Below are 27,677 nucleotides of genomic sequence, written 5' to 3' on the forward strand. Positions count from 1 at the left end.
ATGGCTTGGAGGGGAATTTCAAGATGGTGGTGTTCCCATGCATCAACTGTCCTTGTCCTTCTAGCTGGTGGTGGTCATGGGTTTGGATGATGCTGTCTTAAGGAGGCATGGTGAGTTCTTGCAGTGCATCTTGTAGATGTTACTCACTGTCGCTACTTTGTGTTGATGGTTGAGGGAGTGAATATTTATGGAAGGGGTGTCAATCAAGTGGGCTGCTTTGTCCTGGATGGTATTGAGCTTCCTGAGTGTTGTTGAAGCTGCACTCACCCAGGCAAGTGGAGAGTATCCAATCACACTCCTGAATTGTGCCTTGTATATTGTGGACAGGCTTTCGGGAGTCAAAAGATGAGTTATTTGCTGCAGGATTCTTAGACCCTGCCTGGCTCCTGTAGCTACAGTATATATATATATATTGCAGGCCCGTTAAGTTTCTGGTCAACGGTAACCCCCAGGCTGTTGATTGTGGGGGATTCACTGATCTTAATACCACTGAATGTCAGGGGACAATGGTTAGATGTTCTCTTGTTGGAAATGGTAATTTGTGAGGTGCGAATGTTATTTGCCCTTCATCAGCCCAAGCTTGGATATTGTCCAGATCTTGCTGCATTTGGACATGGACTGCTTCCGTATCTAAGGAGTCACGATGGTACTGAACATTGTATAAGGATATACATAGAACATAGAACATAGAACAGTACAGCACAGAACAGGCCCTTCGGCCCTCAATGTTGTGCCGAACAATGATCACCCTACTTAAACCCACGTAACCCGTATACCCATCCGATGGAAAGGATGTTATTGATGAAGCAGCTGAAGATGGTTGGGCCTCGGACCCTTAAAAATCCCAGCGCTGAGGTGATTGACCTCCAACAACCACAACCAACTTCCTTTGTTGTGGAGAGTTTTCACCATGATTTCCATTGACTCCAGTTTTGCTAAAGCGCTTTGATGCCGCACACAGTGAAATGCGGCCTCGATGTCAAAGGTAGTCTCTCTCACCTCATCTCTGGAGTTTAACTCTTTTGTCCATGTTTGAACCAAGAATGTAACAAGGTGAGGAGCTGCGTGACCCTGGCAGATCCCGAACCGAGCGCCTTTGAGCACTTTATTGCTGAGCAAGTGCTGCTTGATTGCTCTGTTGATGACCTCTTCCATCACTTTACTGATGACCGGGAGTTAACTGATGGGGTAGCAATTGGCTGGGTTGAATTTGTCTAGCCTTTTGTGTACAGGACATGCCGAGGCACATTGCAGGGCAGATGTCAGTGTAGCTATACTAGAACAGCTTGGCAAGGGGCACGGCAGGTTCTGGAGCACATGTCTTCAGTACTATTGCTGCATTATTATCAGGGCCCATTGGCTTTGCAGTATCCAGATTTCAGCATTTATTGATATTATGTTGAATGAATTGAATTGACTGAAGACTGCATCTCTGATGCTAGGGCCCAACCACTTGGCCCTTCTGGATGAAGATAGTTGCGAATGCTTCAGCTGTGTCTTTTGCATGATGTTCTGAGCTCCCCCATCATTAAGGATTGGGATATTTGTAGAGCATCTTCCACCAGTAAGATGTTTAATTGTCCACCGACATTCACGGACGGATGTGATAGAACTACAGAGCTTAGATTTGATATGTTCGTTTAAGCCTGTCGCTTGTTTATGCTGTTTGGCATGCAAGTAGCCCCTGTGATTTAGCTTCCCCATGTTGACACCTCATTTTTCGGTATGCCTGGTGTTCTGGCATGCCCTCCTTTTCACTGAACCAGGGTTGATCCCCTCACTTGGTGGTAATGGTAGGGTGGGGGATATGTCAGGTCACAAATTGTTGTTAAATACAATTCTGCTGCTGCTGGTGGTGCATAGCGCCTCATGGATGCCCAGCCTTCAGCTGCTGGTATTTTTCAATTTAGCACAGTGGTAATGCCACACAACACGGGGTCACACCATGTGCACATTCCAGATGTAGGTCACCTTTTAAAGTTCATGCAGTGTCAATAACTGAGCTGGTGACTACAGGTTGTGAGATCAAATGTTCCTGATCATTGATCTTTCCTGCCTTCTCCACTTCTTGTTGGCAGAGTCGGTGGAGATGTTTCGGATACCAAGGTGTAATGGGTTTCATTTTTGCAAGTCAGGGATTTTGTGAGTAAGGAGCTGGCCACATTTCCGAGGTTGCTGCCCCATCATTGCTTGAAAAGATTGTGGCATGGATTCTCTGTTTTTGGGACCATGTCCCCACACCGGCATCAAAACTGTGGACTTTCGCGCCAGAAAAAATAGCATGAAAGGGCTACATATTCCTAGCCCTGCAGGGACCCGGCGTAAACTAGCAGCCTTTGCTGCAGATACGGACCCCCACACTTCCGGGTCAGAGGCTGCACAGCATCCAGCTGCCGCACCGTGATCCATGGCGGACTCAGACCGCGGAGCTGGATCCTAAACATAGTGCCCCCAATCGGCCGCAGGCCTGAACCGGACTGCCCGCCCAAATATTGCCCGGCTGCGTATAAGGCCACCCCCCCATCCTCCGATCGGCCCACCCCTGGCCGCGCCGCAGACTGAGTCCGCAGCTGCCATGTGAGTATCTGATTGGCAGGACCATGTTAGATCCATGCCATCAGGGCCTCGGCCTGTCAGGGGGCGAAGAATGGTGGGGCGGACCTCCAGCAATGGCCGCAGGTAGGTGATTTGCGGAGTATCGTACTCTCCGAGTATGCCGCTTTTCGGGGCCCGGAGAATCGGGGAACCCACGCCGGTCCCAATTCCATGCGGGGAAATGGATTCTCCGCCCCGGTGCCGGCCGCAATTTCGCCATCGGGGTGCGGAGAATGGGGCAGCCCTGTTTCTGAGGATGAGATAGGGGAGGGTAGAGTCACCGATATCCAAGGGGAGTTAAAGGAGAGAGAGAGAGCCTCGGCGGAGGAGGTAAAACGGAAGTGGGAGGAGGAGCTGGGGCGGGTATTCGAAGCGGGGGTATGGAGCGAGGCACTGTGGAAGATAAATTCAATCTCCTCATATGCGAGATTGAGTCTACTTCGATTTAAAATGGTGTATATAGAGTGAACATGACAATATCGCGGATGAGTTGTTTTTTCCGGAGGTGGAGGATAAATGTCGGCGGTGTTCAAGGGGCCAGCAAACCACACTCACATGTTTTAGACCTGCCTGAAATTGGTGGGGTTTTGGGAGGCCATTTCGGGGGTAATGTCAGAGATTTTGGAGGTGAAGGTGGCCCCAAGCCCATGGGTGGCGATATTCGAGGTGTTGTAGGACCCGGGAGTGCAGGTGGGGAGGGCGCTGATGTGTTGGCATTTGCCTCCCTGATAGCCCGGATGTTGATCTTGTTAGAGTGGCAGGCTCCGGAGCCGCCCAAGGCCGCAGAGTGGGTGGGTGGACTGGCAGAATTAAAGCTTGGCATTACGGGGACAGGGGAGGAGTTCTTTTCAAGGTGGAAGTTGTTCATCGCCGTCTTAAACATGATATAATAATATTATATTAAAGATATAATAATCTTTATTGTCGCAAGTAGGCTTACATTAAAACTGCAATGAAGTTACTGTGCACATTCCCTCGTCGCCACATTCCGGCGCCTGTTCGAGTCACAGAGGGAGAATTCAGACTGTTCAAATCACCTAACAACACAGGCGGAATTCACTGATAATGGGGCTATGGCCCCACGCCCGCGGGAAAACAGGCGCAAATCACTCTGGACTTTCCTGGAGAAAGTCCAGAGAGATTCTCCGTTTTGAAGGGGGATAGCAGAGCCCCGGAGTAGCCCACGTAGCTCCCGCTGTCGATATGGGGCTCTGCACTTGCGGCCGCGGGTCTGCGCAGACTCACAGCTTACGCCTGCGGCGGCCCCGCGCAACATGGCGGACCCACACAGCGGACCGACCCCGACAATATAGCCCCCCCCCCCCCAGATTGGGCACGCCCACTGATCGGTGGCCCCCGATCGCGAGCCTGGCCGTCCTGGAGCCATCCCCAGGTGACAGGTTTCCCCCCCCCCCCCAACCAGGGCGGCCGTGGACTCCAAGTGCCCGCCGGGTGGAACCATGAGTGAACTACGCCGGCGGGAATTCGGCCAGTTGCCGGCAGAGAATCGCCGTGGGGGCCTCTTTCAATGGCCCCCTACCGGTGCCACGTCAACCGCACGTGCGCGATTGGCAGCGATTCTCCAATCCCCGCTGTAAGGCTTCGGACCCAATCGCGGGTCTAACACCCCATTCTCCGCCCCGCGCCAAGTGGAATTGCGGCTCGGAAAATTCCACCCCACGTCTTTCAGGACTTGAGGGAGGAAACCAGAGCACCCGGAGGAAACCCATGCAGGCACGGGGAGAACGTGCAGACTCCGCACAGACAGTGACCCAGCAGGGAATTGAACCTAGGATCCTGGAGCAGTGAAGCCACAGTGCTAAGGAGTTGTAGACGTCAACGGTGGGGGCTGTTTTGTTACGAGTTATCTTTGTTTTACATTATAATTATAAAGTGGGGCATGTGGGATGTTCAAGGGAATGGAGGGTTTTTGTATTGTGGCAGGGTTATAAAGATGATTGTTTCATGTGTTTTGTATATGAATTGAAAATGCCTTCAAAAAAGAAGATTGAAGATCCACAGGAACTTGTAGGTGGAGTAGTAATTTACAATTACTGTGGGTCAGGATTTTTTTTTTTAGGAAAGTAGGAATGACAGTGGTTTTGAAAGGTAACGAACGAATGTCAGTTGGCACGGGGGTGGTGACAGGAAAGTAGAATAATGGCCATCAGCTTACTGGGAATGGAATCAAGGAGGAGATCTGTTTCCTGATGAGCTTGATGGGAGAAATGCGAGAAAAACTCAAAACCGATGTGAGCTCAGGAATGAGAGAGCCTGGGGGAAGGTTTGGCTTGATGGGGTAGGAGACGGCCATGTGGAATGAAGTCAGGTAGGGTTTAATATATGTTGGAACCAACAATTCTACGGACACGTGCTTGTAGGATTAGAATAGCGGTTTTAATATGCTCACAACAGAGCCAGTCTATTAGCCATTGAACTTTCGGTGAACTGGCCGGCTGACCATGTGGCACTGATCTTTATACAGCAGCTTTTGGGGGAGGAGTCCTGGGCAGAGCCAAGGGAGAAGTCCCGTACAACTCGAGCATTCCCAGAGCTACTCCCCCTGGAGGACAGGTAGTGCAACTGCACTTACAATATAGACACATGTATATACAGATTATAATCCGGTGTGAATCACATTCACCACAATATACAAGCTAGGACTAGTGATATAGAGTTAAATAAATTGTACACCATATATGTTTAAATCCTTATTAAGCCTGTACCCATTACTTGGCATGATAGTTCTTTCCCTTCTATTTGGCAGTATTTCTCATTTTAGCCATTTGAAAAAACCCAAATAGTGCCTCGGAAGAAAATTAAATATTAAAATATATCTCTTGATACCAGCATTGCAAAATAACTGCTATGTAAGCTGCTCAAAATCTCCCCTGTCCTCCTTATTAATATTAATCAAATCGCCTGAGAGCTATTCGTGTCATTTGATGATATACATTTATACATACTGGCAACTGGTTTAAATTTTAAATTTTACTCAACATCAGGGGCTGGATTCGCATGTGTCCTTTGTTTGGGGCGAACTCCTCTAATCCCCTGCATTCTCTGCAGTGGGGCTGCACTTCTGAGGAGTGTCAACACCTGGTGAGCTGGTGATTAAGCAGGGTCACATCCAACCCTATTGATGATACTGCTGGGGTATGAGGTTTCTGGGGGGGGGGGGCGCTGGGTGAGTTCCCACATGACCAGAAGCTCTGTGAGCATTTACAGGACACAATAAGCAGTCAAGTGTGAACAGCCAGAGGCTAGTGAGTTGCACCGAAAGAGTGTATTTAAATCTCATACTGCAGCAAACCCCCCTGCATTCACAGAATTGGCACCGAGTCACTCCCCGCTCCTCCCTGCAGCCCAGACAGCTACACCCAACAAGCCAGATAAGTTTAGAAAGTTTCTTTACCTTTTCACTCTCCCTAAACAGCTAAGAATCCCAGACCCCACCTGTAAATACTTGCACCAACTTGTGCCTGTGTGATTGCCGCCTGAGAGAGGTGGAGTATCGAGGAGGGGTTGAGCATACTGTGTCCAACCATCTAATGATATTCAAATCCATTCAAACGATGGTTTTTCATGTGCCCTCAGATGTGGGGTGCAGACTTCACTAGCGCCACCCGCGGGGGACCGGAGCATGGCATTGAAATCGCTGCTGGGCACAAATCACAATTATTGCATTACCGGATATTCTCCACCTAATTGCAATTCTAGCTGGAATCCAGCCCCACATTTTGTGGCCTGAGGTGTTAGGATTTTAAAGACCCCCATGGAGACAGATTGGGAGAAGGGGGTCCAGGAAAATATTGGGGAGCTGTCATTGGAGTGTCTCCCAGGCACGTACCAGCTATCAGGGAGCTTTTCCACGGGTGTTAACTGGTAACGGGGTTAACTGCCCATTCCCAGAGGCGGGCAGCCAATTTGTGCAATTAAGGCTCCAAAGACGAGCCATTTTTTTTTTTTAAATAATTTTTATTGAGAAATTTTGATTTTATACAACATTGACGCACCTTAGTAAAATACCGAAAATAACAATAATATTAACAATCATATACATTCGCCCCATCCCCATGAACAACCCAGCATTTTAACAACAACGCATATTAACACACTATAAAGTTACAGAATAAACACTACAATAATGCACCCCCCCCCCCCCCCCCCCCCCCCCGGCTTGCTGCTGCTATTGACCCAGTTACCTATCTCTGAGCCAGGAAGTCCAAAAAAGGCTGCCATCGTTTATAGAACCCTTGTATTGATCCTCTCAGGGCAAATTTGACCTTTTCCAATTTTATAAATCCCGCCATGTCACTGATCCAGGTCTCCACACTTGGGGGCCTTGCATCCTTCCATTGTAACAGAATCCTTCGACGGGCTACTAGGGACGCAAAGGCCAGGACACCGGCCTCTTTCGCCTCCTGCACTCCGGGCTCTACCGCAACTCCAAAAATCGCGAGTCCCCACCCTGGTTTGACCCTGGATCCAACCACCCTCGACACTGTCCCCGCCACCCCCTTCCAGAATTCTTCCAGTGCTGGGCATGCCCAGAACATATGGGCGTGGTTCGCAGGACTCCCCGAACATCTGGTGCACCTGTCCTCACCCCCGAAGAACCTACTCATCCTAGTCCCGGACATGTGGGCCCAGTGCAGCACCTTAAATTGGATGAGACTAAGCCTCGCACATGAGGAGGAAGAGTTGACTCTCTCCAAGGCATCCGCCCAAGTCCCGTCCTCTATCTGCTCCCCGAGTTCCTCCTCCCATTTAGCCTTCAGCTCCTCCACTGACGACTCCTCCACCTCCTGCATTACCTTATAGATGTCAGACACCTTCCCCTCTCCTACCCACACCCCCGAAAGCACTCTGTCCATCGCCCCCCTGCGACGGCAGCAGAGGGAATCCCTCTACCTGTCGCCTAGCAAACGCCTTTACCTGCAAGTATCTGAACATGTTCCCTTGGGGAAGGCCAAATTTATCTTCCAGTTCCCCCAGGCCCGCAAACCTCCCGCCAATAAACAGGTCCCTCAATTTGCTGATGCCCGCCCTTTGCCACCCCTTGAATCCCCCATCCGTGTTCCCCCGGATGAACCGATGGTTGCCACCCAGTGGAGCCTCCATCGAGCCCCCTGTTTCCCCCCGATGCCGTCTCCATTGTTCCCAGATTCTTAGGGTCGCCGCCACCACCGGGCTCGTGGTAAACCTCTTAGGGGAGAGCGGCAACGGCGCCGTTACCATGGCACCCAGGCTCGTACCTCTACATGACGCCATCTCCATTCTTTTCCACGCCGCCCCTCCCCCCTCCATCACCCATTTACGCACCTTTGACACATTGGCTGCCCAATAGTACCCCAGAAGGTTGGGCAGTGCCAGCCCACCTCTATCCCTTCCTCGCTCCAGGAACACCCTCCTCACTCTCGGAGTCCCATGTGCCCACACAAAACTCAGAATACTGCTAGTCACTCTCCTAAAGAAGGCCCTGGGGATAAATATGGGCAGGCACTGAAAAAGGAACAAGAACCTCGGAAGCACTGTCATTTTGACGGACTGCACCCTCCCCGCCAACGACAATGGCAGCATGTCCCACCTCCTGAACTCCTCCTCCATCTGATCTACCAGCCTGGTAAAGTTATGCTTGTGGAGAGTCCCCCAGTCCCTGGCCACTTGCACCCCCAGGTACCTAAAGCTCTCCCCTGCCCGCCTAAGCGGGAGCCTACCAATTCCTTCCTCCTGGTCTCCAGGGTGCACCACAAACACCTCGCTCTTGCCTAAGTTTAATTTATAACCTGAGAAGGTCCCAAACTCGGCTAGTAACTCCATCACTCCCGGCATCCCTCCCACCGGGTCCGCCACATACAGTAACAGGTCGTCGGCATACAACGACACCCTATGTTCCTCTCCACCTCGCACCAAGCCTCTCCACCTCTCTGAATCTCTCAATGCCATCGCCAGCGGCTCGATTGCCAGTGCAAACAACAAGGGGGACAAGGGGCAACCCTGCCTGGTCCCTCGGTAGAGCCGGAAGTACTCCGACCTCCTCCTATTCGTAGCCACGCACGCCATCGGGGCCTCATATAACAGCCTTACCCATCTAATGAACCCTTCACCAAATCCAAACCTCTCCAACACCTCCCATAGGTACCCCCACTCCACTCTATCGAAGGCCTTCTCCGCATCCAGTGCCACCACTATCTCTGCCTACCCCTCAATCGCCGGCATCATAATGACATTCAGCAATCTCCGCACATTCGTGTTCAGCTGCCTTCCCTTCACAAAACCTGTCTGGTCCTCGTGCACAACCCCTGGCACACAGTCCTCTATCCTGGTAGCCAGGATTTTTGCCAGCACCTTAGCATCCACGTTGAGGAGAGATATGGGCCTGTATGAACCACACTGCTGGGGGTCCTTGTCCTTCTTTAAAATTAACGAGATCAGCGCCCGTGACATCGTCGGGGGCAAAGTCCCCCCCTCCCACGCTTCATTGAGTGTTCGCACCAGCAAGGGGCCCACTAGATCCACAAACTTTTTATAAAATTCCACCGGGAACCCATCCGGCCCCGGTGCCTTCCCTGACTGCATCTGCCCGATCCCCTTAACTAGCTCCTCCAGCTCAATCGGCGCACCCAACCCCTCCACCTTCTCCTCCTGCACCTTCGGGAAAGAAAGCCCGTCAAGGAACCTCTCCATTCCCCTCCTCTCCCCCGTTGGCTCCGACCGGTACAGTTCCCCGTAAAAATCCTTGAAGACCTCATTCACCTCTACCCCCTTCCGCACCACATTCCCACTCTCATCTCTCACTCCAGCAATCTCCTTAGCCGCATCCCGCTTACGCAGCTGATGAGCCAGCATCCTACTCGCCTTTTCACCATGTTCGTACACTGCCCCTTGTGCCTTCCTCCACTGTGCCTCCACCTTTCTAGTGGTCAGCAAATCAAATTTAGCCTGCAGGCTGCGCCTCTCCCCCAACAGTCCCTCCTCTGGTGCCTCTGCATACCTCCTGTCCACCTCCAGCATCTTTCCCACCAGTCTATCCCTCTCACTCCTTTCGCTCCTCTCCCTGTGTGCCCGGATGGATATCAGCTCCCCACGAATTACTGCCTTCAGGACTTCCCAGACCATCCCCACCTGAACCTCCCCTGTATCATTCACCTCAAGGTACCCCTCAATACTTGCCCGGACCCTCCTACACACCTCCTCCTCCGCCAACAACCCCACATCCAACCGTCACAACGGACGTTGGTCTCGCACCTCTCCCATCTCCAACTCTATCCAATGCGGAGCGTGGTCGGAGATTGCAATGGCCGAATACTCGGCCTCCTCCACTCTCGGAATCAGTCCCCTACTCACCACGAAGAAATCTATCCGAGAGTAGACCCTATGTACGTGGGAGAAGAAAGAGTACTCGCGTGCCCTCGGCCTTACAAACCTCCATGGATCCACCCCACCCATCTGGTCCATAAACCCTCTCAGTACCTTGGTTGCCGCCGGCCTCCTACCCGTCCTAGAGCTGGACCGATCCAGTGAAGGATCCAACACCGTATTAAAGTCCCCCCCTATGATCAGACCTCCCGCCTCCAGATCCGGGATCCGTCCCAACATACGCCTCATAAAGCCCGCATCGTCCCAATTTGGGGCATACACACTAGCCAGTACCACCTTCTCTCCTTGTAGCCTGCCCCTAACCATCACATACCTACCCCCCTTATCCGCCACCACCTCCGATGCCTCAAACAACACATTTTTCCCCACCAGAATCGCCACTCCCCGGTTCCTCACATCCAACCCCGAGTGAAAAACCTGCCCCACCCATCCCTTCCTCAGGCGGACCTGGTCCGCCACCCTCAGGTGGGTCTCCTGAAGCATTGCCACATCCGCCTTTAGCCCCTTCAGGTGAGCCAGTACCCTCGACCGCTTCACCGGCCCATTCAACCCTCTCACATTCCAGGTGACCAACCGGATCAGAGGGCGTCCCGCCCCCCTCCCCCGTCGGCTAGCCATAGCCCGTTGACTGCCCGCCCCAGGCCAGCACCCCCTGCTCGACCCCGTCCCCATAGCGACAACCCCTCACCTCTGTCCCCCCAGCCCCCACCAGCTCCTTCTTGACCCTACCAGCAGCAACCCGGTATTCCCCTTTCCCCCCCTCCCTTCCCCCCCAGGCTAGGAACCCTCCCAGCCGCGAACCGTCCTCCATTGTACTTCCGTGGGTCAGCTAACTTCTGCTGACCCCGGAAACTCCCGCCAATAGCCCGACCCCTCCCGAAGTGGGATCATCCCCCAATCTATCCCTCCTCCTGGCACCGCTCCAGCGCGGGGAAGAACCAGTTAAGGCCCCGCCTCCCCCGTCACCATATCCACCCCCCAGCCCCGCAGCACGGGAAACCAGAGGAAAGCCCGCGCTTTTGCACTGCCCCACCACACCCTTCTGACGCAGCTCCTAAATATCAGCCCCACTCCATACCCCCACTCCGGCATAGAATACAACATACCCCCCGACCCTCCCCTCAAGATACACAGCCCAGACAATGTCCCACAGCACAAAAACAAAAACATAGCAGAACAACCCCTCCGTAAATAACCATATCGAAATTGCAAAAGTACTAAAACAAGAAGAAAACAACAGAAGAAAAAGAGAACACAGCAACAGCAGAATCCAGCACTAATATCTTACAGCCGACCTCGCAACCCCCAACCCCTAGTTCAAGTCCAGTTTCTCCGTCCGCACGAAGGCCCACGCCTCCTCCGGGGAATCGAAATAATGGTGCCGGTCCAAATAAGTTACCCACAGGCGCGCGGGCGGCAACATTCCGAACTTTATCTTTTTTCTATAAAGCACCTCTTTCGTCCGATTAAATCCGGACCGCCGCTTAGCCACCTCCGCACTCCAGTCCTGGTAGATCCGCACTACCCCATTCTCCCAATTGCTGCTCTTCACCTTCTTGGCCCAGCGCAGCACGCACTCCCGATCACTGAACCGGTGGAACCTCACCAGCACCGCACGCGGGGGTTCATCTTCCTTGGGCCTCCTGGCCAGCACCCTGTGCGCTCCCTCCAGCTCCAAGGGCAGATGGAGAGATCCGGCCCCCACCAGCGAATTCAGCATTACAGCCACATAGGCTGTCAGGTCCGATCCCTCCAGCCCCTCTGCAAGGCCCAAGATCCGCAGGTTTTTCCGCCTCATGCGGTGATCCAGCTCCTCAAAGCGTTCCTGCCACTTCTTGTGGAGTGCTTCGTGCCCCTCCACCTTACTCACGAGGACCACGGCCCTCCTCCTCTCGTTCAATGGCCTGCGTCTGCAACTTCTTGATGGCAGCACCCTGGGTGGACTGAATCTCTGACAGCCTTCTGTTCGTTTCCTGCAGAGAGCTCAGTACTTCATCCTTGAATTCTTTAAAGCAGCGCAGGAGATCAGTTTGTTGTTCCTGGGCCCAGAGTCTCCATTCCTCTGGAGCTCTGTCGGCGGCCATCTTGGATCCCTTCCCCCGTTTTTTCTGAGGAGCTGCTTCTGTTTTTTCCCCCTTTCCACTCCGAGTTCGAGTCATGGACTGCAGGGAAAGTCGTTCAGCACACCTTCCCCCACCGGGAGACGTCGAAGAATTTCCGTTTTGGGCTCTCAAAAGAGCCGAAAAATCTCTTTAAAACGGGAGCTCCCAAATGTGTGGCTTACTGATCCATCACAGCCACCGGAAGTCAAGACGAGCCATTTTGCGATGGCCCTGGTATTTTCTGTTGTCGGAGCAGCCACCGGCCACCCCACTTGAGGAGGCCACCAGCTCATTGGAGGCACCAGGCCATTCACATCTTCTTTAAATTTGCCCTCCAGGAGCCACAGTGGACATCAGGCGATAACCGCAGGCAGGACATCCTGTGAAGGAGCTCACCTTTCTCAGTTATGGTGTAACAGCTTTGACCACACTTACTATGAACAATTTTACATCTTCAGAGGATGCCTCTAGGTTGAGATGCCCTTGGAATCTCCTCCTTTTGCCAGCAGCTCTCACCATCCCACTGCTAAGATTAAGAGTACTTATAGAGATGAAACAGCTTTTAAGCAAGGCAGGAAAAGTGGGGAGGTGAGGGAAGAACAAATGATACCATTTGTGTTCGGATGAAAGGCAGAGATTAAATGACAAAAATTATGATAGTGAAACTTGAACTCGGTGTTGAATGTAGAAAGCTGTAAAATGGCTAATTGAAAGACGAGGTGCAGTTCCACAACAATTTCAGATCATAATATATAAACCTAGAAAATAGAAGCAGGAGGAGGCTATTCGACCCTTCGAGCCTGCTCCACCATTCATTGTGATCATGGCTAATCATCAAGTTTAGTACCCTAATTCTGCTTTTTGTGGAAGCAAATTCCACAGATCCACCACTTTCTTAGTGAAGAAATTTCTCCTCATCTCAGTCCTAACAGGTTTACTCCTTATCCTCAAGCTATGACCCTAGTTCTGGACTCCCCCACTATCGGGAACATTCTTTCTGAATCTACCCTGTCTAATCCTGTTAGAGTTTTATAAGTTTCTATGAGATCCCCTCTTACTCTTCTAAACTCCGATGAATATAATCCTAACCAACTTAATCTCTTCTCATATGACAGTCGCGCCATCCCAGGAATCAGCCTGGTAAACTTTCGCTGCACTCCCTCTATATCAAGAACATCCTTCCTCAGATAAGGACACCAGGGGCGAAATTCTCCGTCCCCACGCAGGGCGGAGAATCGGCCGGCGGCGGCGTTATTCCCGCTCCCGCCGGGTTTTTCGTTCTCCGAGCGGCCAAAAACCGGCGTTGTGCAAATCCCGCCGGCAGCCTCTGAAAACAGCTGGCGCCAGCGGGATGTCATTGATTTTTTACTTTCAACAAATCTCCGGGCCGGATGGGCCAAAGTCCCGCCGACGGGGCCACGGGTCACGTCGGCGAAAAACACAGTAGCTTTAAAGCGGCGTCAACCATTGATGATGGTTGACGCCGTTCAGTAACCTAGGGCGAGTGCGGGGGGGGGGGGGGGAGGAGGAGGAGAGAGTCCCGGCGTTTGTGTGGGGGGCGTTTGGGGGGGTGGGGGGGTGAGAGAGAGTGTCCTGGCGTTTGGGGGGGGGTTGCGGCATTGAGAGAGGGGGGTTGCTGCGTTGAGGGGGGGGTTGCGGCGTTGAGGGGGGGTTGAGGGGGGGTTGCGGCGTTGAGGGGGGGTTGCGGCGTTGAGGGGGGGTTGCGGCGTTGAGGGGGGGTTGCGGCGTTGAGGGGGGGTTGCGGCGTTGAGGGGGGTTGCGGCGTTGAGGGGGGGTTGCGGCGTTGAGGGGGGGTTGCGGGGTTGAGGGGGGGTTGCGGCGTTGAGGGGGGTTGCGGCGATGAGAGGGGGGTTGTGGCGATGAGAGGGGGGTTGCGGCGTTGGAGGGGGGTAAGGGTGGTGGGGAGGGGGGTAGGGGTGGTGGGCTGGGGGGTAGGGGTGGTGGGGAGGGGGGTAGGGGTGGTGGGGAGGGGTGGTGGGCAGGGGGGTAGGGGTGGTGGGGAGGGGGGTAGGGGTGGTGGGGAGGGGGTAGGGATGGTAGGGAGGGGGGTAGGGGTGGTGAGGGGGGTGGGGTGGTGAGGGGGGTAGGGGCGTTGGAGGGGGTAGGGGTTGTGGGGGGGCGTGCGGTAGGGGGCAGCTGCGTGCAGAGAGGGGGGGCGACGGATGCCCGGGGCCAACGCCCCGTCGCACCCCCCTCTGCACGCCGCTGCCCCCTACCCCAACCCCCCCTCACCGCCCCACCCCCTCCAACGCCGCTACCCCCTTCCAACGCCCCTACCCCCCTCACCACCCCTACCCCCCTAACCACCCCTACCCCTTCCAACACCCCTACCCTCCTCACCATCCCTACCCCCCTCCAACGCCCCTACCCCCCTCCCCACCACCCCTACCCCCCTCCCCACCACCCCTACCCCCCTCCAACGCCCCTACCCCCTCACCACCCCTACCTCCCTCCAACGCCGCCCCCCATCTCTCAACGCCGGGTCCCCCCCCCCTCTCCTCTCAACGCCGGGTCCCCCCCTCTCCTCTCAACGCCGGGTCCCCCCCCTCTCCTCTCAACGCCGGGTTCCCCCCCCCCTCTCCTCTCAACGCCGGGTCCCCCCCCTCTCCTCTCAACGTCAGGTCCCCCCCCCCTCTCCTCTCAACGCCGGGTCCCCCCCCTCTCCTCTCAACGCCGGGTCCCCCCCCTCTCCTTTCAACGCCGGGTCCCCCCCCCCTCTCATCTCAAAGCCGGGTCCCCCCCCCCTCTCCTCTCAACGCCGGGTCCCCCCCCCTCCTCTCAACGCCGGGTCCCCCCCCCTCTCCTCTCAATGCCGGGTCCCCCCCCTCTCCTCTCAATGCCGGGTCCCCCCCTCTCCTCTCAACGCCGGGTCCCCCCCCTCTCTCTCTCAACGCGCCACTTCCGCAGCGGGTGAAACTGACGTGTATCGCGTCAGTCCGCTGCTGGCCCTTTCGGGAACGGAGATTACCGGCTTAAAAGAAGGCCCCGACGCCGGTGTCATCCGCACCGCGTTTGGCCGCCGGAAATGGGCGTCACGCAGGTCTTCGGAGAATTTCGCCCCAGAACTGTACACAATACTCCAGGTGTGGCCTCACCAATGCCCTATACAATTGTAACAAAACATCTCTAGTCCCATATTCAAATCCTCTTGCCAGGAAGGCCAACATACCAGTTGCTTTCTTTACTGCCTGCTGGAGCCGCGCGCTTACTTTTAGCAACCGATACACAAGGACACCAAGGTCTCTCTGAGTGTCCACCTCTCTCAATTTACACCCATTCAAATAATAATCAGCCTTCCTATTTTTGCTGCCAAAGCGGATAACCTCACATTTATCCACATTTTACTGCATCTGCCATACATGTGCCCACTCACTCAGCCTGTCCAAATCCCGCTGAAGCATCTCTGCATCCTCCTCACAGCTCACACTCCCACCCAACTTTGTATCATCTGCAAATATGGAGATAATACGTTTAGTTCCCTTGTCTAAATCATTAATATATAATACGAACAGTTGGGGTCCTACCACAGATCCTTGCATTAACCGACTAATCACTGCCTGTTTTAAATGCAGCAGTTGTTGGTGACTCTACCTTCCCAATAACATCTCCTCAAAACACATCTTTCGTTCCTTTAGTTGTCCCATTACCAACTGGTTCTGCTCTTGCCATTTAATATCTCCAGCACACTACAGACCTTCCCATTTGCTCTTTCCTCCTCCTAATGTCTTTACCCATCTTGCTTAAGGATTGTTACATTTTATAAGTACTGTCAGTTCTGATGAAGGGTCGCCGACTTGAAAATCAAACTCTTTCTCTCCAAGGTTGCTGCTAGACCTGGAGTGTATTTTCAGCAATTTTTGGACATATGAGAAAAACATACTTGACTTTTATCTTGTTTACTAATTAAATAATACAAATTTGTTTACTAATTAATAATAATGCATATGTAATTCAGCCTGATTAATAAGGTGGCTGAATGTAAGGAGCATCACCAAGTTAAAAGCTCATCTAATTTAGAGTTTTAAATGAACAGGAACCTAATTTTCTGAGGAAGATTTGATGATATTAATCCTTTAAATAGCGGTGAAACTCAACAGGTTATTTACTTTTCTATAAATCTGAATAATATGCTGCACAAAATTGAACAGGTATATACCAATCGAATAGGAATTCATTTGCAGAATATAGAGCGCAATTAAAGTCTATATAGTGGTCATTTGTTTTTATATTGCTGCTGGAAACCTCCACAACTCAAAAAGTGCAAAGATCTGTTCATCTTGTTCCTTGTTTGTAACCAGGTGGAATGTAATATATGCCTAAAATAATTAATTTGAAAGTATTAGAATTTCATGCTTTGAACAAGATCTTCCTAATTTGACAATGAGGTATTGAATTCTTGTGAGAATTCTCACCTGAAAGTGCTGTTTTGCAAAGATTGGCCTGGGTGCAGGAATACTAATAGAAGCCTTTCCAGTGGAACAGTTTGTCACTGATGGCATTTTACTTTTGTTGAGAAGTTCATTATCAAGTGGGTTTATTTCCAAGAGTCTGATTAGGATCATTGGTGGCAGAGTGGCACACCAGTGCCAGTCATGAAGTCACTACAGTAGGAAAGAGTCTTCAGAAGGACTCAGCCCTGACAGAGCAGTTCTGGGATTGAGGTGGCAGCATACAGATTTTGGGATGAAATGAATCACTCAGATATGCATTAACTTCCTAGAGCCACCGTTGTTATCTGCAGGGGAGTGTTATCCAATCAGTTCTATCTCATTTAAAGCAGAGCTCAAGTAATCTCTACCATCACTTCAGATATGGAACATCATTTGATGCTAGGTCTTACATTTTCCGACACACTGGAAAGGGCACAGCACTCCTGTGATCAAGGAGTTCAACCCATTGTTCTAGTCCAGACATAGTCGCAGACACCGTAAGTATGCTGAAAAATCATCCACATCACCATTTGGACATGGAAGTCCAGGCAAAAAACACAATATTTTATTCAATTAATTGAATCGGGTATCGCTTTTGTGACTTAACATTGAAGGCCACTGTTAATGTCTGACTATCATCGATGCTAATAATAATAACTATTCTGCTATCATCTTGGCTCTCCCTAACTCACGCAGCTTGTTAAATGAAAATACTTCATGCTGGTTAATCTGTTATAGCAACAAAATCATATTTAAATCATGCACAAAGATAAACCAAAAAGTTGATTCTACCAAACTTGACAAAACCCAGGAAGTCAGACATTTAAAACATATTTACTTACCTCCTGCGTAATCCAATCCGAGTTGCTGTTCTGAGTGGGTGAGAGGGACCTCTCTAAATGGGGAACTTCTCTAAATATGCAGATCAGGCTCCAATGCCATTATCAGGTCCTGACTGTAATTTTGACTGTGGGCCCAGTGTTCTCACCACTAGGTCAATCTGGCATCAAGAGGAGCTGCAGCCAGAAAAGACCATGGTAGCTACTATTTTTTCAGTTTGCTTGTGGACCAGAAGGAACAGGGGTGTTCTTCGAAGCCCCACAAGGAAACATGGGTGTCCTCTGCCTCAAGCTTCCCTTTTGACTGAGACCATTCCCTTTGCCCCAGTAGCTCCTGCCTATTTACAGTGGGTTCAAGAAGGAGACTGATGAAACCTAGACATTTGAGTTAAAATCTCTTGGACTTTGATCATAGAATTTACAGTGCAGAAGGAGGCCATTTGGCCCATCGAGTCTGCACCGACCTTTGGAAAGAGCACCTTACCTAAGCCGATACCTTCACCAATTCCCCACACCGTCATTCTATCCCGGTATCCCCAGAGCCCCACCTAAGCTTTTTTTTGGACACTAAGGGCAATTTAGCATAGCCAATCCACCTAACCTGCACATCTTTGGACTGTGGGAAAAAACCAGAGCACCCGGAGAAAACCCAGTAGACACGGGGAGAACGTGATCCAACCCGGGAATCAAACCTGGGACCCCGGAGCTGTGAAGCAACTGTGCTACCGTGCTGCCCCATTTGTGTCATGCAATGTTTGCGATTTCTGTCTAAGAACGTGGGTGAGTTTAGTACCGACAGCAACCACTGCCTCCCCAGTGGTGCTGCTGAGCACAGAAGAGCTGCTGGCCTCTGATTGGCTGGCAGATCTTGGCAGGAGGAATTTCAACCCCAAGGTTTTTGATTCTGAGGGAAAGCTCACTGCTGGTTTGAGCGGCAAAAGATGCAGCGAGCCTTCCCAAAAAGAGAGCAGTCAAGGCCGATGTGAACTCCACAAGACTCTGTCCAAAATGTTAATAGCACATAGAATGAATTTACAAGTAGAATATTGTGGATAAAAATAAATTCTTTATTTTTTTTAATTTAGAGTACCCAATTAATTTTTTCCAATTAATTTAGCATGGCCAATCCACCTACCCTGCATATCTTTTGGCTTGTGAGGGCGAAACCCACGCAAACACAGGGAGAATGTGAAACTCCATATGGACAGTGAGTGACCCAGAGCCAGGATCGAACCTAGGACCTCGGCGCCGTGGATTGTGGATAAAAATAAGTGAAACATTTTAGAAAAAGCAGGATAGGCAGTAAAGTGTGTCTGAATGGACGGGGAAAATGGCAAATGACCAGACTGATTAGTACATAAGTTGCAATTTAGCTACTTTATTTTTGTATTCTACCTCTTGCTTTATTATTTCCATCTTTTCTAGAGATCAACCCCAACTATTACTTGTGACTACTGAATGTTGTACCCCACAGTGTGTCATACTTCTTTCTTTTCTTCTAGCTCAAGGATCTTCTCATTCTTCTTGTTCCAACTAATTTTCAATCTGTATCTGTAGCATCATAATACAAATACCTGGAGTCTTCTTCTTACTTCAGGATTCAAGGTCCAGTTTTCACATCTGTGTCACGTTGTTAAGCACATTTAACACTTTAAGCATTTTACTTCTTGTCACCAGCTTAATATTGCAACTGCACAGACACACTTTCGTTCGTCTCTTTTACAATTGTTATTCTCTGTTTAACTGCTTCAACCATCTGATATTAGTGAACTGTTGAAGTGAACCATTATTTTGACTTGCTCAACATCCATATTGTTCACTCAAAGGTCAATTTTTGAGGGTCCTCTTTTTTTGTGATTTACCTTTGTCTTTGGCATTTATTTTTGATCCGTCTTACAAGTTTTGCTGACATATTTGCTGAAATAATTTGTAACGTATCCTTTGTCTCCATAATCAGTACTTTGTCATCCACGTCTACTGCATCCCATAATTAATGCGCTAAAAGTTATCCCAAGGTTTGATGCTGTACAATCCAAGAGTGAAAAGTTCAGATGGATATTCAGCTCATCTCATGCCTTTGCCTTATTCAGGTACCTGATTATAGAAAATTTTATTCCACCGGAAGAGAAAAACAAGATCATGAACCGGCTGTGTTTTGACTGTGAGGAGGATCAGTGGAAATTCCTGCCTTTAGTGCCTGCTGAAAAGTGAGTGTAATTTGAAATAATGTAGATGCAGAAAACATCCTTTTCATCTTTAAAAAAAATCTGTAACAAATGAAACAAGAACAGAGCATTCGGGAAAAACGCAGCAGGTCTGCAGCATCTGGAAGGAGAGAAAGCAGAATTAACCTCCGCAATTCTCCGGCTCTTTGCTTGCGGCGGGATTCTCTGGTCCTGTCGGCAGCACACCCCCATGACATGGGATGGCTTCAATGGGAATTTCAATTAACAGCGACGGGAGCGGCTAACTAGATCGGCAGCGAACGCCGTGCTGCCTCCTGCCACCAAGAAACATATTAGTGGCCAGAGAACCCCACCTAGATTTCCAAGCACGTTTGGACTGACAGAGAGCCAAACGGACTCAAAACATTAACTCTACTTTCTCTCCTGCCTGACCTGCTGAGTTTTTCCAGCATTCTCTGTTCTTGTTTCACTTTCCAGTATATGTAGTATTTTGCTTGTTCTGGAATAAATGAATGTCGAAGAAAGAAAAGGAAGCAAATTGCCAAGCACTGAGTATAATAAACGTTGTCCTTAATCTTTTTTTCATTTCCAAATCATTTTATTGAAGCAAGTTTGACATATCAAGGAAAAGACAGAAGTGTGTAGAAAAGCTGCTTGCGAATCACGTTCAGGAACATCAAAAATAAGACAATAAATGTATTTTTTTTTAAAGTCACGAAAATATAACTAAAGCTTCATCCAGGCTCTGGAATCAGTCTCTGATGATTGGTGTGCTTCATGTTCTGAAACAGCTCAGAAATGGCAACTAAATGTGGTCATCCCAAACTCAGAGACTGGCATGCTGAGAAAGGAATCCTCTGCAAAAAGTACTGGGCGGGTTTCTCTCAGCCCGGGGCCGGGCCAGAGAATCGCTGCGACCGACGCGAATCGTGCCACGCCAACCCGACGCCGGGACGCGATTCACCACAAAGCAGAGTAAAAATGTCTATTGGCGTCAGCGCAGCGCCGGCCAGGGGCTGCTCTATGGGACCCCCCAGGATTGGCTGAACGACCGTACAGGGCCAGAATTGCTACTCCTGAGGCCGTGATGACACTGTCTGGCACTGGAGCTCTCCTTTTAGGAGTGATTTCGCTCACCAAATCATCAACTGTAACATGCTCCAACCCCTTTTCCCTGATCACATCTTTACAGTGTGTTTCCATCCACAATTAGTGAGCTTTACTCGGAGCAACTTCTTCAGACCTTCTCGTTCTCCTGTCTCTATCTTCTGGTTTATATTTGCTCAGAGTCGGGCATCTTTATTCATTTCAGAAACCTAATAACTCTCTCTCGCCACAATTCGAGTGTCCAACACCGTTGTCCTAAATCTGAATTGTAACTATAGTTTTTAAGGCGTTCGTGGTAATTCTTCCAGGTAACACTCCTGAAGGGGAACATTTCCTGCTGGAGCTGACCATCTCCAATGATAGAGAATCTGACCATCTCCAATGATAGAGAATCTGACCATCGCCAATAATAGAGAATCTGACCATCTCCAATAATAGAGAATCTGACCATCTCCAATAATAGAGAATCTGACATCTCCAATGATAGAGAATCTGACCATCTCCAATGATAGAGAATCTGACCATCGCCAATAATAGAGAATCTGACCATCTCCAATAATAGAGAATCTGACCATCTCCAATAATAGAGAATCTGACCATCTCCAATAATAGAGAATCTGACCATCTCCAATAATAGAGAATCTGACCATCTCCAATGATAGAGAATCTGACCATCTCCAATGATAGAGAATCTGACCATCTCCAACGATAGAGAATCTGACCATCTCCAATGATAGAGAATCTGACCATCTCCAACGATAGAGAATCTGACCATCTCCAATGATAGAGAATCTGACCATCTCCAATGATAGAGAATCTGACCATCTCCAATGATAGAGAATCTGACCATCTCCAATGATAGAGAATCTGACCATCTTCAATGATAGAGGGCTGGATTCACCGCACCCTCGTGCCGAAATCGCAGCCGGCGAGGGAGCGAAGAATCTGTTTCCGCAAGAAATCGGGAACGGCGCCGGTTCCCCGATTCTACGGGCCCCCGAAAAGCGGGCCCCACTCAGCCATGCTCCACCCCCGACCGGCCAAAGTCTCTACGGCATGTAAATAATGTGCACCAGCCGGTCGGGAAACTAGCGTGGCCGCTGCGGACTTGGTCCGTGGCTGCCCTGGAGGGGCATAGGGAAAGTAGGGCTTAGGCAGCTAAAGGCAAAACCGCCAATTGTGCAATGAATATTGGCATAAATTCTCCGGCTGGTCACTGGCTGCAAGATTCTCTGGCCACGCTGGCAGCTCAACCCCACCCATGGGTTTCCTGGCGGCATGGGGTGGCTTCAATGGGAATTTCCATTGACAGCGGCAGGAGCAGGGAATCATGCCATCAGCGAACAGCGTGCCGCCGGGAAACATGTGGACAATCCTGCCCAATATTCAGGATGCTTAAGGAGCTAGAATTGGGGGGATTCAGATAACTTAGTGTTGTGGGGCTGGAGGAGATTAGAGGTAGGGAGCAGCGACGGATCCTGGAGGGATTTAAAAACAAGATGAACAATTTTAAATTCAGGATGTTGCAGAATACCAGAAGCCGGTGTAGGTCTACAACACAGGGGCGATGAGCATATCGTGTGATTATGTTGGCATCAGAGTTTTGGATGACCTCATCTTTATGAAGGATAGAATGTCTATGGAGATTAGCATGCTTCAATATTCTTCATATTGTTTTGGAGTTCAAATTACACACAGTGCACTGACTGCTGTTTTACTAAGATTTTATATTGATTCACCATTATTTTTCATTCTATACTTTTCTGTATCTTTTGCTGTAGAACCCACTGTTTGTTTTATGATCGTATCCATTTGATACTTTTCAGTCTATGAACCTAAGCCCTCAAATCTCTCTGTGTTTCACATCATCCAGCCTTCTCCATCTCACAATTACTGACAGTAATATTGACTTTGGGTAATAGTGTGGAACAGGTAATAGCCACTCAGCAACCCTTTGCACACATATTTTGATAATTTCTATTTCCATTAACGTTAACAGAAGCCCCTTCCTGATCTTGGATTGCTACCTCCCAAATTGGCAGCACTGCTACCCTCCCTTCTGGTCCCTTTCAAGGACTTCGCTGAGGCTGCTCCTTGGGCTGCAGTTGCCCGACCTTTGAGTCCTCTTCTCTGGCAAGCTGCCTGGGGGTATCCATTTGGTGTTTACAGCTCGCCAGCTCGATAATAATGGAAGCCTGAAGCATGCTAATTTTTGGGTTGGCTCAATTTTCTGTGCCAGAGTTTGATTGCAGGATTGCCATAAGTGGGGTCTTTGTTACCAAAACAGCAAATGTCGGAAACCCACAGAATGTCCTTCTGCATCTGTGAGTGAGCAGATAAGCTAAGTCTTTAGTCAGAACTAGACGAGCTTTGATGTTGTTCATTTTAACAGTAACATTTCAAGAGTTTATTGATAAAGTTTTATTTAGTTAATATTTAAAAAATATAAAAGGCCAGCCTTAATGTCCGCCTTATGAAAAGATTCTATCATTTAAGATCTGTTGGTTATTGTTACAGTTTAAATTGTATTGTGAAAGCTTAATGTTGAAAATCCTTCATTAAAATGCATGGGGATGAGGGCTTCAGATCAGTTTTAAGAACTGTCATTTCCCTCCATTACTCAACTCTTCTGTGATCTGTGTTCTTTTTATCAGCCATCAAATGAAGAAAAGATCTATGTCTGCAGTTGGCTATAAGCGACCAATCAGTCAGTATGCTAGAGTTGCTATGGCAATGGGTATTCATCCCAGATACCGGGTAAGTAATAAGTCATGTGCTAAGAGATTAGCGGGACTGTGGAAGCCATTAAATATCACACAAAAACAGCCTTTTTCATGCCAATCCAGAAGCTGGTAAACAAGACTTGCAAAATAATTGTTGAATAAAGAAAATCTATTTCACAATGTATGTTAAGAGGTTTCCATTGCCGTGAAATGCACATAAAAATCAATTTGTTATCATACCAATACTAATATTGCACACAGCCTTTCAAAATAGGAGCTCTTCAAAGGGATTAAAATATTTATCAACTCAACAAAGATCAAATAGAAATAGGTCATCCATATTATATGCGTTAAGAACAGCTTTACTGCAAATTGTTTCAGGAAATATTCTATTCATAATATTCTGGCACTTTGATTGTGGAGTACCTTATCTTTTGCACCCAACCCAAAGGAGGTAATCAAGTTGCTAATGTTGACCTAATGCATCCTTGATCTTCCTGTGTGCCATTTGTCATTGTGGGTAATGTGTAAAACAATCTCGACAAGGTGCCTGTGACACTTACACATCATACCAGATTACCTTTGTTGTCAGTGCTTGATGTATTATCAATGAAAATGTTTTAGTTTCTATTCTGGAATTGTCAAATGCACTGTAAACTGCAGTTCAGTTCCTGACTACACTGCACAGGAAGCTTCTGCACTTGGCCTCAGAGCTTGCATATACTTGGTGCACTCTAATACTGGCAGGAAATGTCGAAATTCAGATTCACATTTTTAAAGGTGAGCCCCTTGTGGTTTGAACACCCAGAATAGGTACCTGCTGTTTATCCAGCTGGCAACCTTCTGCTTCTTGGCTCCTTTACACTCCTAATCTGTTTTCACCTGGTGGGCACACTTCAAATTTACCAGCCAAATCTCCTGAACTGTATATCCTTGTGCTGGTGTTAGTATGTTGAGAATAGCCTCTTCAGCCACATCACGTTGGATGTAGAAATTTCCCATCATCTGGTAAAAGCACTCTCAGCATTCGGCAATCTCAACCAGAGGTTGTGGAGAGTGAATCGAATTTGTCTCAAAACAAAGAACAAAGACTACCAGGCGGTTTTGAAATGCAATCATGTAAGGAAGCTCCTTTCTGACTTTCCATAGTCATGTGACCTCTGCCATGAGGCATAGGGCAGAGGAACAATCTTACATTTGGTTCAAGAATGATATTGCACTGGAAGCACTCTACTTCCTTGAGCTCAGAATAGTTCTCTGTATGGCTGTGAGGCATGGTATTACATAAAGTAAGTAGATCAGTTCCACCTCTGGGTCAGCCATGTATTTTTATAGCAGCTTCGCACTTATCAAAGGCAGCATTCTACAGCCAACTGAGTATGGAAATCCGCACCATCCCAAACTCAGATATGAAGACATTCTGAAAGTCAACCTCAGAGCTTGTAAATTGGACACTGTGACATGAGAAGCATAACCCGGGACATATCCAAATGGTGAAGATTTTGTTCTTAAGCACTCTCAGCATTTGAGAAGAGCAGATTGTGGTCCCTGCAGGACAGGCAGGCATGTCGCCAAGCCAATGCCTTCACTCAACCCTCCGCAGGTGACTTGCCAGGTAATATCTGCAATCAGATCTGAAAATCAACATTTGATTCAACATCACATGAGAGACGATGCTAACCCAGATGGTGAACAATTAATCTTCTTGCTGAAGACTCATTCATTCAAGTGACAAAACAATGCATTGATGTTCGCCACGGATGGAGTGGGTGCTATTTTGAGTGTTATGAGGTAATGGGGGCTTTGAAAGAAACAGAAGAAGACCATACATGGTGGCTGAAATGCAGGGCATAATTATCCCGATTGGAGGCTGTGCTCCCGCCAGCGGGAAAACCGGACTAATTTGTGTTGACGCTAGGAACTAACCCAATGTGCCATTCAATGGCACTTAGAAAAAAATTAACCTAGGATCAGGGTTTCTGTGTCATTCATTGGCACATTAGGGTTCCCACAGGACTGAGAGGGGTGGGACCTAGTCTCTCTTGACGGGTCCCGCTTCTCAGAGATTGGAGCACTATTTTTAAAGCGTGCCCCAATCTCAGAATGCTGTTACAGCCTCCTTCTAATTGCTGCCAATGCCCCCTGAACCTAATCACTGGCAACGACACCCTCCCCCTCAGTCCCGTCATTCAGCCACGTCCCCAGTCCACTCCCCATCAGCCACCCGTCATTTTCCCCCGAACACTCCTCCCACACCCAACACCTGGAAGCTCTTGAGAACAAAGACATAACCTCTTACTAAGAACTGCGGTTAGAAAAACAGCAGGCTTCCGGTTGCGGCTATGACCAGCTAAGTCGCACGTTTGGCTGCTCCTGCTACAAAGGTGTTTTCGGGCCGATTGGAGGGCCCCAACGGCGCTGTAAGGACAAATCCCGGTGGGGGAAGGCTCCCTGAAGAGAACCAGACCAACTTTATGGTCGGTACCCGGAGTGGGGTGGTAAAGAGAGCAACAGCAGCTCCCAAAAAAAAGCGGGGGAAGAAGACCAAAATGGCGGCCGGTGGTGCACCCGAGGAATGGAGGAAATGGGCGGAGGAGCAGCAGGCCGCTCTCCTGCGCTTCTTTACGGAGCTGAAAATGGAGCTCTTGGAGTCAATGAATGCGACGACCACCAGGCTGATGGGAGCCCAGGCGACCCAAGAGGCGTCGATTCGGGAGCTGCAACAGGAGATGACTGCGAGGGAGGAGGAGGCCACGGTCCTCGTGGGAAAGGTAGAGGTGCACGAGGCACTCCACCTGAAATGGCAGAGCCGTTTTGAGGAGCTGGATACCCGAATGAGGCGGAAGAACCTGAGGATCTTGGGCCTGGCAGAAGGCCTGGAGGGGTCAGACCTCCCGGGATATGTAGCAGAAATGCTGAGCTCCCTGATGGGGGCAGGGGCCGTCCCTTCGCCCCTGGAGCTGGAAGAGGCCTACAGGGTCATGGCTAGGAGGCCAAGAGCAAATGAGCCCCCGAGGGCGGTGCTGGTGCGGTTCCAGCGACTCAGCGACCGTGAAAGAGTGCTGGAGTGGGCCAAGAGGGAAAGGAGCAGCAAGTGGGAGAATTCGACGGTGAGGGTCTACCAGGACTGGAGTGCGGAGGTGGCAAAGCGGCGGGCCCGGTACAACCGGACGAAGGCGGTGCTACATGCAAAACGGATCAGGTTCGGAATGCTGCAGCCAGCGCGCTTGTGGGTCACCTACAAGAACCAACACCACTATTTTGAGTCCCCAGAGGAGGCGTGGGCCTTTGTACAGGAAGAGAAACTGGACTCGAATTAGACCCAGGGGATACTTGGCGGCCTTGGCCGCTCGGGTACTTTCAGCTGAATTCTTTGTTTGGATTTTGAACTCTTGCTGTGGTTTTTCTTCTGATGTTTTTTCCCCCTTTGCCAACTTCCCTTAGTTATTGTTATTGTGGTTATTCATGGTTATTTATGGTTATTTATGCTGTTTGGTAGAGGGCGACTGTTAAGTACATTGTTATTTGTTATTTATCTGTTATTTATAATGTTAAGTTGGGGAGGCGGGACGGGGGGGGAGAGCAGATCGGGGATATGGGCTCCTAGGGGGGGTTCTTTACAGGCATGGACGGGGACGGGGGTGGAACTGAAGATGGCGGGGTGGGGTGTGGCAGGGCGAAAGCGCGGGCTTTCCTCTGTTTTCCCGCGCGCGGGGCAGAGGAGGGGGGAGGGGAGGAGTGCGGGGCGTGGCTAGCAGTGGCGCGCTGGAGCGGGGCCAGGGAGGAGTGGCAAGGGGGGGGAGGCCCCCCCCCCCCGAGCCGGGGGGAGTCGGAGTGTGGCAGGAGCAGCCGGGTCAGCGTGAACCAGCTGACTTACGGGAGTACAATGGAGGGTACATCGCGGCTAGGAGGGGTCCTAGCCTGGGGGGGGAGGGGGGTTAGGGAGGGACACCGGGTTGCTGCTGAAAAGACCAGAAACGAGAAGTGGAGGACTGGAGAGGTGGGGGGAGGGGGACATCGCCATGGGGAGCGGGTCAGAAGGGGAGGGTCGACCCGGGGCGAGCAGGGAACAGGACATGGCTAATCGGCAGGGGAGGGGGGCGGGTCGTCCCGCGACCCGGCTGATCACTTGGAACGTGAGGGGGTTGAATGGGCCGGTCAAGAGATCAAGGGTATTCTCACACCTGAAGGGACTGAAGGCTGATGTAGCAATGTTACAGGAGACCCATTTGAAGGTAGTGGACCAGGTTCGCCTGAGAAGGGGGTGGGTGGGACAGGTGTTCCACTCTGG

General features: G+C 50.1%; 1 protein-coding gene across 1 annotated transcript in view; it reads left to right on the forward strand.

Annotated features, from left to right (window-relative positions):
- The window catches only part of LOC119967477 (kinesin-like protein KIF3C), a 251,449-nt gene that overhangs the window by 174,010 nt on the left and 49,762 nt on the right, over positions 1-27,677 (forward strand). The window contains 2 exon segments of the mRNA XM_038800062.1: positions 19,461-19,577; positions 23,318-23,420. Of these exon segments, the coding sequence (XP_038655990.1) occupies positions 19,461-19,577; positions 23,318-23,420 (220 nt within the window).

The sequence above is a fragment of the Scyliorhinus canicula genome, chromosome 6 (assembly GCF_902713615.1).
Source record: "Scyliorhinus canicula chromosome 6, sScyCan1.1, whole genome shotgun sequence".
Classification (NCBI taxonomy): Eukaryota; Metazoa; Chordata; class Chondrichthyes; order Carcharhiniformes; family Scyliorhinidae; genus Scyliorhinus; species Scyliorhinus canicula.